The sequence below is a fragment of the Neodiprion lecontei genome, chromosome 5 (genome assembly GCF_021901455.1).
Source record: "Neodiprion lecontei isolate iyNeoLeco1 chromosome 5, iyNeoLeco1.1, whole genome shotgun sequence".
NCBI lineage: Eukaryota > Metazoa > Arthropoda > Insecta > Hymenoptera > Diprionidae > Neodiprion > Neodiprion lecontei.
The window spans coordinates 23,836,162-23,848,454 of record NC_060264.1 but is presented as its reverse complement, the minus strand read 5'-3'; the positions used below and the strand labels follow the sequence as shown (position 1 = coordinate 23,848,454).

Below are 12,293 nucleotides of genomic sequence, written 5' to 3'. Positions count from 1 at the left end.
ATTAGACTCTTCACTACGTTTATATCAAGAATCAACGCGTTTTTTGACTCTGTAAGTGATTAGATTCTTACAACGGGGAAGAGCAATTTCGTAATGCGCAGGAGGAATAGAATACTGATTTCAATTAGCAGAATGGAAACGTAAGGTTCATGAATTTCGAACAAACCACTCGCACGCATGCGTGAAAAAACTGTCATTAAAAGTGGCATTTAACTTTGAGCATCCTCTGCTAGCCTGAAAGAACCTGTAAGGGTATACTATGTGTGTGTAATGTATACATACCGTATAAGTCGCAATACCTGACGTACCGAAGATCAGCGTGACGATACTCGGTTAGCGCAAATTTACCGCCGGATGTCTCTTTTAACGCAGTTTTCTGGAACAAGCTCAAAATCCAGTACCGTCAGCCTTCCTATCATTATGTCATTGAGCTTTCGCAGCTCACGTTAAGCACTGCACGTAATGCCGCAATAGCGGAAGCTCTCTGCCTCCTCCACAAAAAGTAGTTTCCAAGTACCCCGCTTACAAGTATAGTAATAAGTATATTTACACAAGGTACAGACAAGCGCGTGTGCGTCGCTCGCAGTGCAATGAAATAAACTATATCACCTCATTGTCGTCAATAATTACGTTCCGTTTCAACCTCCATCCTCGTGAAAAACTTTTAGTGCATTGCGCTTGACGTCGAACTTTATTTTCCCTATCAATATAGTTTATTGCAGTCCGGTCGCTTTACTGACGCACAGTTATTTGCTGTTCTTCTGTTCATCGTCAGCTGTCGTTTCATTCCTGTACGAAAGAATTTTACCGTCGAAACTAAACTAAATTCCGATCTGACTGAACTTAGATTTTCGAAATATGTCGAGATTTTTATTCCGATAAATCCCTGCTGTACCGGTACGAGAGACTAAAGCAATCTCAGTCCGGAAAACATCCGCTCCAAGGGTATCGATCCATACGGAATTTAGTAGGCTAAACGGGGGTGAAATTTACTGGTATGGAAACACCCCCAACAGACCGTGTGGCCTAACGGATAAGGCGTCGGACTTCGGATCCGAAGATTGCAGGTTCGAGTCCTGTCACGGTCGTGGATGATATTTTTTTTTCATTCGTTCCGTTTCGCGAGCTCCGAAATTATACCAGTCTTTTCATAGCCTGCGAATCTAATAGATCACGTTCACTTCGATTATACAATTATGGTTTTCAAGTGTATGCGGTACGTGTTCGGGTTCTGTTGAAACAAGTGTATCCAAACGTAATAAAGATACTTAAAATTAGCAACGATCACCTGAGAGGGAAGTAAAAAAATATGCGAATAATAGAAAACATTTGATGATGTGTCAGTTTTAGATATTTATATCAATGTTTTTCACGTGCCTGGATTGTGGTTACCGATCTTACCTTCCATACGTACGACACACGGATACGTATATATAACGAGGCGCACTGAACTTTGAGCGTCAATATTTCGGCAACGCTGCTAGCCCGTGGTTTGCTCAGTGTTCTCCTTATCATTTTCTCAAACCCGGAGTAGTGAAATATAGTCCACGTTGCGCTCCCGCGTACGAAACTGCTTCAAGAATCAGGGCTTGTACAACAAAGTTCAAATGTATTTAATGTTTTATATAAAGAAATTGAATTGTTATTCGGGAATGAGCTGACCAGAAGACCGCGGGTTCCAAAACCTCGTTCACAGTTTACATCCTCGTTTCATTTTCGCAAATAATCTCAAGCCCTGCACCGCGTTACAATTGCCAAGCAATTCACTGTCAGAAATTAGAAAAAAAAAGAAAAAAAAAAAAAAAAAACCAAACAACGGGGAAAAATAATATTACGTAAAAGAAGTCCACAAAGAAAAGTGACGACTGGTAGATCAGATATTGGTAAGTCCGTAGTTCGATCAGCAGCATCTTTTCATGTCAACGATATAACGGGTGTGAAAAATAAAAAGTACGAATACGTGCTGTTGATGGCTAAAAAAAATAAAATAAATGTTTTCTCTCTTAATCAACGGCGTCTATTTATGCGTAGGGAATTTATTTCAAACTAACGTTTTCTGATTCGTGATTTGTTATACCTGAGTGTTACATCTATTAACTTTTCTCTCGTTTCATGTATATGGAGCTTTCCTTGTTAACCCGATCAATAATTTTACTCCTGAATTATTTCAGATTTTTTTCTTCAATCGTTCATTTTTTACGATCATCCAGAATCATCTCGAAACTGACCTTTTTCGAAAGTTTGGAAAATTTCTTAAAAATCTTATTTTTCATTCTGATCATTTTGATACCCGTCCCACGATGGGACGATTTTTTGTTTTCTATCCTTTTTAGCACTTTCAGTTTGAAGAAACAAAACACCGTGTTTCAAAGTTTTGAAAATTCTCAGAAAAATACCATGATGCGGCGGGTGTCAAAATGATCGAAATAAAAAACAAAATTTTTGAGAACTCGTTGAGATTTTTAAAAAGGACCGATTTTAAGACGCGTCTGAATGATCCTAACAAATCAGCGGTTGGAAAGAAAATCACTTGTCGATTTTACAACGAAAGCCCCGTATTCCCTTGCCTTCGCAATTGTCACAGTTTCTTATCGGTTTGTATTCACGGTGATGTTTCAGCTTGGCAGCGAGTTCAGAACCCAATCCCTCCCACGAAAAGCAGTGCAGCGCAGGATCAGCAGGAAGACTACGCCAGATCATAGCCAACCGTTTCCCAGCTTATCTTAACCGGAGTAATTTCTTTTAGCTCGCTTACCGCAGCCAGATTTAAACACCGCGCCGACATCGTAGGATGGTAGAAGGTGAACCCGACTCAAAGCACAATCGTAGTGAGTACAAATATAATCCTTTAATTACGAGACGTACAAGCTGGTATGCCGTCGAATCGTTCGATTTTCATTACACGCGAACAAACTTTGCCAATCTTTACGTTTTCGAAACACTAGAATCGGAGAAACACGATTTTAGAAAAATTTCGGTCTCTCGGTCTGTCCGAAAAACTCCCGCGATGATTCAGAAATAATCTGCAAGATGAAGTCTTTTCTTTTCTCTCTCTCTCCTTTCGTATTGGTAAAAATTTTTTAAATTCTGCTTGTTTTTTTTTTTTTTTTTTTTTTGTCACGAACCTTGAATTAAAAACATTTTCCAAAAGTTGATTCAGGGCGGCTGAAGAGGTGTGAACGTAATCATTTACAGAAACTGTCTTCTCTTCCAACGTCCTTGATTTCATTTTTATTATCGAATGCGTTCTCGTCCTCTTTTCAATATTTTAAGGTTAATTTTACGAGTCTGTTATACGCACGTATATTTTTAACAGCAACGAAACCTACTTACGTCCGTAAATGTGTGAAACTTATCGACGCTGTAAATTATGCCACAGACCATGCATTGAACAACAAATGTTTAAATAGTTTTCCACTGTCGATACGATTATCGGCGAACGGCTGATGGAAGAAATCGTTCAGAACTCGCCGCATAGATTCACTGATCAAATTTTCTTATCGTCGCTGACAAATTACTGTACCAATGCGTGAAATATATCTTCGATGGTGAAAAGTGTTGAACCAAATACGTACGTTGTCGTAAAATGGTTTTAAAAAACATATTATAATTTATAGATCGTTCAAACCTGGTTGAAATTTAATTACAGAAACATGTTCTTTGATTAATTGAAAAATGTTCAAACCAGTAACTTCAACAGAGTAAATTACTTCATTATCAAGCGACGAATTTTTATCTTTTTTCCTCTTTGCAATCATAAAACACTTCCCATTGGATCAATGACGGTTCATTTTATTAATAAACGACTGCTGTATCTGCTAATCGCCTCACAATAAGATCGATTTTTAATAAACATAATTACATTCGCCCACGATTGTAAGCACGGTAAACCGATACTTTTGTTCCTTTTTTTTTTGTAAAGCTGAGGCGTCAAAAAGTTAGTTTATAACTTGATCAGTCACAGATTTGCGCTTCTCGGGTTAAAAATTTTCCAGAGCAATTGTGCGGTTCTTTTTTTTTTTAATACATTTCTCGTTACTTCGAAATCCAAATTAATTGAAAATAGAAAATATTCACACACGTAATTTCATAAGTCATTTAGGCATCGGTATTCCATATCTTATCAAACCGTTTCAAGACTGCCTCGAAAATGACAGAAATCAATGTTTCACAAATTACAAATATTTCCAATTTTTATCCATTTTCTCCCTATTGCTTACATTTGCAAGCATGTTACGCATATAACATATATACACGTATAATAATATATACACGTACGAGTGATACAGGCATGTGTATGTATTCTGTAAAAGCATATTGGAATGTGCTTCGTAAAAGAAAAATTAATTAAAAATGATCAATAGCAATGTGTAACCTCAGACAATACGTACACGCATTATGTAAAATAATGTACAATACAGAACGGTAATCAATTCAGTAATGTTCTCATACTGCGATACGGTCTTTCAACCCCGTCCCGTTATGTTATTGTATTTTTATACGCAGCATAAATTATAAATCGCTTTACGATTACGGTGATAAATCGTGCAAATTGTACCGCGCACCAGTAAACCTGACTTGCATACCTTTCAGACCTGTGGCATTTAATATTTCGCATACCTTGAGGATTGAGAATCAGCTCTGCTGGGAACCTTGAAATTAAAAGTGTCCTCCAAAAGTCTACCGCAGTTAAAAATATCTCTCAAGTCGGTTATATCAGCACGGTAAATATTAAAACGGACCAAGAAGAGCTCTGGAGAAAATGTATCAAGTATTGTGTAAATGTTTAATAACCATTCGTGTAGAAAACGGCACAATAATCACATTTATTCGGTGTGAAAAGAAGAATAATTTCGATAATCGCCTTCGTGCATTTTTCAATTTTATCATTCCGAAAATAAGAAATTGTAATTGAGAAGATTTTTATGTAGCCGTCGATAAAAAAAAAAAAAAAACGAAAACAATTTAATAGCTCATGGATATACAGGGTGGGATAAAAAAAAACCGGAACGATTTGAAACGTTAATGAAATACGAACGCGTTGACCGATTTTCAGAAACTTTTTTTTTTTTTGATCGAATCGAGATGAATTAACCATTTGTTTCGCGTTTGAAAATTCAAAGAATCTTTATTCCGTGCTGAGATAAACGCTCGCCAAAAACAGGTTTTGGTGAAAATCGCTGGGAGCATGAAAAAAACAAAAATGTTAAGGAATGTTCAACTTAATTTTCATCTCGAATCGCGATTCGTAGTTTGATTCTGGCATTTTAGCAATTCTCATCAATTTTATTCACATGACGCGAAACGTTTCTTGTAACATGAAAGAATTCTTATTGCCCGTTGGCTGAAGTATTCAGATCGCTTACTTCATGCTTATCAATTTTGATTAAGTTGGTGATATTGTATACAGCGGACTTTTTTGATACTGAACTTTCTTGACAATGTCCCGAAAACAGAGTTTTAACCTCAATGTGCTAATTTCAACTTTAATATTACGCCAGAATCAAACTTCGAAACACAATCAAGGATGAAAATTAAGTTAATCATTCCTTAATATCAGTCTTTTTTCATACACCAAGTGACTTTTTCAAACCCCGTTTTTCAACATCGTATATCTCAGCAAGGAATAAAGATTCTTCGGATTTTCAAACGCGAAACAAAAGTTTTATTCTCCTAATATGAAGCTCGAAAATGTTTCTGAAAATCACGTTTTAAATCGTTTCAATTTTTTGTCGCCTACCCTGTATATCAAAGAAGAAGCCTTCGCTATAAAACACGAATTACGAAGATGTCACGAATGTTGTATCGGTGGTCAATGTTTGAGGTTAGAGACGGTTGGTCAGCCTGGCAAAGAGCCACTCTCGGATTTTAGCGCATGCGCGTTAAATTTCAACAGAGTATGGAACGTGCAGTCGTTAGGAATTCACTCTGTATATTACTAACCCGTGACACGATGCATAATAAAAGAAAGTAACGTCGGGACCTTTAAACATTCATTTACACCTACGATGGCCGGTTACGCGAAGATGTAGAGCAAAAACTAAATTTATAATCGGGAATGTTTCGCTTGTAGGTATAAGTCGCGCTGTCGAGTAGTATTTTTAAATAAAAATCATTGACGGCGAATGCCGCACTGGAACTATTTTCTAGCCGGTGATTATTTTCGGTTTTCGAATGTTTTGACGCGACCGTTATACAACGGGGCACATTGCTCGGAGCCTTCGAGACTCTGCACAGCTGCTCTTCTTCTTTTCCTTCTTTTTTTTCTTCTTTTTTTCTTTTTTACTCCGATACACCGTATCCGTAACACCTGCCAGATACGCACGATGTTTTAACATGAATCAAAGATACACCTTAGGAGTTAAACGTTTTCGTACTTTGCTCGCCTGCGTGATTGATATTTATGTACTCTCCGAGAAATAATTAATCTTTGAACTGTAGTCGCGATGTATCTTGTCTCATCGATAGTTCGATACATTCTTCATTTGTTTCGTTTTAAAACTGGAACAAACTACATCGCAATTTTATAGTTTTCATGCATCGCTCAAACGCAATCCAATAAGTCACAGACTATTTCACGTATCGCGAGACAATCAGCGAGCGTTGCGGCGAAGGTTACTCAAGGAATTTGAATTCGAATTCAAAATCGAAAATACTCTTTAGACTGTCAATTAAAATTGACAGCACAGCACTGCGAAACGTATCGGAAGATTCTTACCTTTGATTGACAAAAAAAGAAAATCGCAAATGTTTATTTTCGAGAATAATGTATAAAAAAATATTTCCCTTGTAAATTTCTTACGCATAGCTTGGCAGATAATCTGACTTAAATGCGTCAGGCATTTTTGCAACAATTTCCTTCAATTTTATCCTCTGCTGAACTTGATCTGCAATCGGCCACAATACATACACGTGTAACACGTTCATAATAATAATATTGTCAAAAAATACACCTAAAAAAAAGAATATAAAGTTCTTGTGGCCGAGTCTTGACGTCAAATATGATGATATTTCTGTGTGTATATTTTTAACTCGAGACATCCGCCGAATGCGTGGTAATAAACTATTAATATTGGTATATATACGCATATATATGATGATACGCGTACGTTTTTGGAACGTGGCGAGATGTGTTATTAGCTTTTAAAACGTGAGAGCAAACAATTTTTTCTCTTTGCAGCCTTTCAATTTGTACCAAGTTCGGCGACTTTGACCAAACTTTATCTGTGTTTGCATTTCCCATATACTCGTCTTCTTTTTCTATAACTTTACCGTTAACCTTATTTTTCAGAGAGTGATGTAAAGGACGATCGCCCAAACGGCTGTGGTTCAAAAGACCTAGAGCTCGCACGTAAGTTTCGAAATCAAAAGTCTTGAAGTCACTGGCGTTAAGTTATACCTACTTATGCGTTTTCCAATGGTTAAAAATGAATCGTTTTTTCCTTTTCTTTCTCTCTCTCTATCTCTCTCCTTTGTAGCAGGGCTTGAAAATCATTTTACCCTTGGTCCCCCGCGGAATAAGGAAGATGACATTTTTTTTACACAAAGTGTGTCACTCGCGTAAAAATAGAATCAGTCCAGCAGTATAGAATCTGTTTAATGAATTTTGTTCTTGATTCAATGATATTTGAGAAAAAAAAAAGAAATACCTCCGTTTCTTGGCAAGAAAACACAGAAATGACCCGTTACATATGTCTCCGTCAACTCAAATGTATATTTTCACTATGAAGTAATTGGCTGCTGCTTGTGGATGAAAAAAAACTCGTATATTTACGGTGTTCAGTCAGAGAGCGATAATTAGAAATGACGAAGTTATTAAAGCTGAATGTTACCACAGCATCCGATTTACCGTTTCTTTCATCTCTTGACACGCGTTTAATGTACAATATTAACGATATTGAAGAACTGTGTTGTAATTATTTACCATTCTTAAATACATATACGTAATCCGTTGCTGTTTATTCTTTACAACCATAAAAGTGATTAACTTATTTCTTCTCACGCAGGTTTAGGGACAAAGGGCAAGACTCTCGATCCCGAGAAAGGATCCTTTGAAAAAGCTGATTTCGAAAAGGCTATCGAACTTACCGGTGAGTACTTGTTTTGATCAATATATTTCGTTTTGTCATAACCACCGTGGTTGCACAAGTGCATGCGGTTGAGCAGTCATTTTTTACTTGTGTAATAACGCTCATACTTGACTAAATCGATACGTCGAGCATATAATTGATTTCTTCACAACGTTATACGTAAACATTTGATCGTAGTCGTCAAGAAATTCTTACTTTCTTCAACGTTTCGTATAAACCTGAAAGAAAAATATTTGTGAGACACAGCTGTGATTAATCTTATGTTGAATGAAAGAAATGTATCCGTGCGCGGTTCATATTTGGTGAAAAAGTTTTATAATTACATAAAAATTTGAAATAAGGAGGTTATAATTTCAAGACTAATAAATAGCAAAATGTATTATTTATCAGATTTAATGGGTTTCTTTGACTTCCCTCTTTTTCTTTCTCTATTTATTTGGGAAAAAAACAACTGAAAATTGAGCTTCTGTACCTAATAAGAACGCAAGGCCAGTGGTTGAACATTTACATAAGGTCAATTAGCCGTCACGTTTAAAAACCAATACAAATATTCCATCTTATGAATTCGATAATTGCGCAACTATAATCATTCGTCAAAAATAATCCTGATAAATATATACTGAGTCATTTCGAGTATGCGCGTCATAGGAGATTCAACACGACGATTCCGCCCGCACATAGGCAACCGAAGATACGCTCAGCTACGTACCCGCCAGCATTTAGGCAATTCGGTCAACTTAGTCCTATCAATCTTACGGGACGCGTACTCGAAATGACCCGGTATATACATGTATATTATAACTGCACTAGTGCCACGTAAATTCCTTAAAGTTTATCGTACCGGTGCACGTGTATCGAAGACGAGGCATTAGATGGTATCCACACACGTGGCACGCTTTTCATGTTCCATCGTATTTCAACGTTTGGAATAAACATTCTATTGTACGCACAACTATGTACATACTAAGTCATACATACCGTTCATGTGTACACATGTTGCGTTGAAATGTTGTACTTAATTGAGGTGTATTATAGAAAAATGATTGCCAATGTTTGGAATGGTGTTCCCATCTCGCATTACGATACCTAACACTTGTATCAACACGCTCAATGTTTGGTTAGGGTTCTTTTATCGGTTCAGGTAATTGAAGCTTTACAATTTTGAATAAGGATAAACACCACAAGCAACATTCGCAAATCCATACTACGTTTCGCCGCTATCTTGATTAGCCAATTTTTATTTTCTAAAAATAAAGAAAAGGTGTGGAAAATTTTTAACGAGTAGTTTCGCTTCGTCTCTTTGAGAAATTATCAGGTTTATGACCGTACTTCTGCAATAGTCACTGATATGAAGTTCGTAAAAATAATCAATGAAAAAGTGTGAAAAATATATGGGATATATAACCACACAATAGCATTCCGTAACCCTAAAGTGAGCAAGAATGAGCGAAAAATAAATTCATGGTTTGATCGCAGTCCAATATCTTCTCAAAGACATTTTATCTCTAACAATAAACGTTGACAATACAACTATACCATGTGTAAAGGATGAATAAACGAAACTGATGGGGTTGTTTCAATCGTCCACAGGATATGGCAAGTTCCACTACTTCCTGCTCGCAGTATGCGGGTTGGTCAGCACGAGCGAGGAGATGGATGTAATTTCCATGTCCTACATTTTGCCGAGTGCACAATGTGACCTGGATCTCGATACCCACAGGAAGGGATGGATGAGCTCCATCATATTCATAGGGATGATGGTCGGTGCCTACGCGTGGGGTTCAGTGGCAGACGCCCTGGGCCGCCGCAAGGTTCTGATCGTCATCTCCATCATGAACGCCGTCTGCATAGTCGCTTCCAGCTTCACCCAGAGATATGAATACTTCTTGTTGTTCAGATTTCTCAACGGTGCTGCGTAAGTCACTGAATTACTTAAATTGCAGCCGAGTACATGAAATAAGCGGCGAACAATCCTAGAGATATCCAAGGAGGTTATCCGTCAAGATCGATTATCACCTGGTGGATTTTTTCTCCGCCATGTCATTGCATGATATCCTGTAATTATCATGATCCTTTTCATTCCTGCAGCCTTGGAGGCAGTGGACCTGTGATCTGGTCCTACTTTGCTGAATTCCAGCCGAAGGCGAAAAGAGGTTCCATGTTGTCGTTTATGGCGGCATTTTGGACCCTTGGGAACCTCTTTGTTGCTGGTAAGTGTATACCCTCTGCCCGTCTGCCTAGATGTACTCCGCAGTTTCCAACAAACCACTTTCAAATCATCACCAATTTTTAATGGTAGTCGGCAATTCTTCTGCTCATTTCAGCAGAGAAGTAAAGTCACTTCAGCTGAACTTTATGCGAATGTACCTTTTGTTGTATCACTATGGTTGAACAAAGTGGGGTTCTATTCGTACCAGAAAGTGACGTTTTTCGAGTCCAATCGATACTCGCGTGATTATTTATAGTTGCAAACAACCGATATGCCAGTAGCTACTGGCTTTCTTTCAGATGATGGCCAAGCGCTAATTTTATTCAATTTGCTTACAGGACTGGCATGGCTCATTATCCCTTCCGGGATCGGTTTCGACAGCCTCGCATTCAAGTATAACTCATGGCGAATCTTCCTGCTGATCTGCGCTGCACCGTCCTTTTTAGTGGCAGGGCTTCTGCTGCTCCTGCCCGAATCCCCCAAGTATTTACTCATCCGTGGACGAGAGAAGGAGGCTCTGGAAATATTCCGTGGCATATACGCGATAAACACCGGTCAATCGCGAACAATGTACCCAGTGAAAAAGTTGATATTCGACGACTCGAGGCATCGGTCGGAAAAGGCGAGCACCAAGCCGCAGAGCAAATGCAAAATGCTCTTCGGTGACATATTGGGAAACACTAAACAGCTGTTCATTTCACCGATCCTCCGTTTCACTTTAATATCCATCATAATTAACTTCACCTTCCACATCGGGTACTACGGGCTCATGATGTGGTTCCCTGAACTGTTCAACCGTTTCGACAAGTACCAAACGGCCCACCCAAATGTCACCTCGATAGGCATCTGCGAGGTTACGGACTTCGTCGTCAATAATAAAACACAGGAATCAAACGTTACTTGTACGAACGAAATCTCTGCCCAAGTGTTCCAAGAGTCTCTCATTACCGTCGCATCTGCAATACCTGCTAATATCCTTGCTGTTGTTGGAATGGATCGTCTTGGTCGCAAGTTCTTCCTCGGTAAGAATTATGCACTTCATTACGCGCCGAGGGCCGATTGTTCCGTTTTATCGATACGATATCGAACGATACGTTCATTCGCAGGACAAATCTTTCGTTGCAGATACAACAACTAGCCTCAGCACTGTTCCGTTCCTTCCTCTATTAAACTCCGTGACGTCATAGTTCTCAGCACAAAATGCTTGAATAGAGTAGAGTTTCGATCCTAGTCTTTTTCTCCTACTTAACATGCATCGTCATCAATACCAGCTCGTATGGTTGCAAATTTAAGATCCAAATTTTGGGCTAAAAAATACTCAGACCAACATGATAAAATTATTTAGAAAAACTCAGCCTAATCGGATGAAAAGTTCATACGAAATATCTAGAATCTAAGATGTCAAATTGGAACGATTCCATGTTAAATCGGTGAACAATGAACTCCATGAATACAAATTATCCAACAGATTCACAACATTCTTCGCGAAAGATTTGGATGCCTCGATGTCATTTCAATCTCAAAAATTATAATAGCTCAGTGTTGGGTGAAAAAATAAGTCTAATGTCAAAAAATGTTGAATTCTCGAGGAACCGAGTAACCTCTGTTCAGCAAAAACTGCACGAAAGAATTCAACTGATCTGTTTAAATTTTTTTGGTTCTTCCAGTCTTCAGTACCTTCTCCGCCGGTCTTTGTTCCACCGGACTATACTTCGTGACGAACAAAACACACAACTTGATCGTATCAGCGTTCTTCAGCGGTGTGATAAGCTGCGGTAACGCCGCCCTCGATTGTCTGATCACTGAGGTATTTCCCACAAACCTCCGCGCCACCGGCGTGGCAATTTCAATGGTGGCAGCCCGTCTGGGTGGGATAATCGGTAACATAGTCATTGCTCAGCTGCTGGACACGTATTGTCCAGCGCCCACCTTTATCGTCGCCGCACTTCTTATCGGTAAGTTGCAGTTTCATTCTCACCATTTATCCACGTGAC

At 38.4% G+C, this 12,293-nt stretch overlaps 1 protein-coding gene and 1 non-coding gene across 4 annotated transcripts in view; both read left to right on the top strand.

The window, feature by feature from the left end:
• LOC107225779 (synaptic vesicle glycoprotein 2C) overlaps positions 1-12,293 on the top strand; it is a 50,222-nt gene that overhangs the window by 35,770 nt on the left and 2,159 nt on the right. For all 3 annotated transcript variants that reach the window (XM_046742177.1, XM_015666358.2, XM_015666359.2), the window contains exons 2-8: positions 2,620-2,828; positions 7,292-7,351; positions 8,007-8,090; positions 9,681-10,005; positions 10,179-10,300; positions 10,638-11,321; positions 11,967-12,254. In XM_046742177.1, coding sequence (XP_046598133.1) covers positions 2,792-2,828; positions 7,292-7,351; positions 8,007-8,090; positions 9,681-10,005; positions 10,179-10,300; positions 10,638-11,321; positions 11,967-12,254 — 1,600 coding nt within the window. In that variant the 5' untranslated portion in view covers positions 2,620-2,791. The remainder of the gene's footprint in view (positions 1-2,619; positions 2,829-7,291; positions 7,352-8,006; positions 8,091-9,680; positions 10,006-10,178; positions 10,301-10,637; positions 11,322-11,966; positions 12,255-12,293) is intronic.
• Positions 1,016-1,088, top strand: Trnar-ucg. The gene has a single exon. It is a non-coding gene; the product is annotated as a tRNA-Arg (tRNA).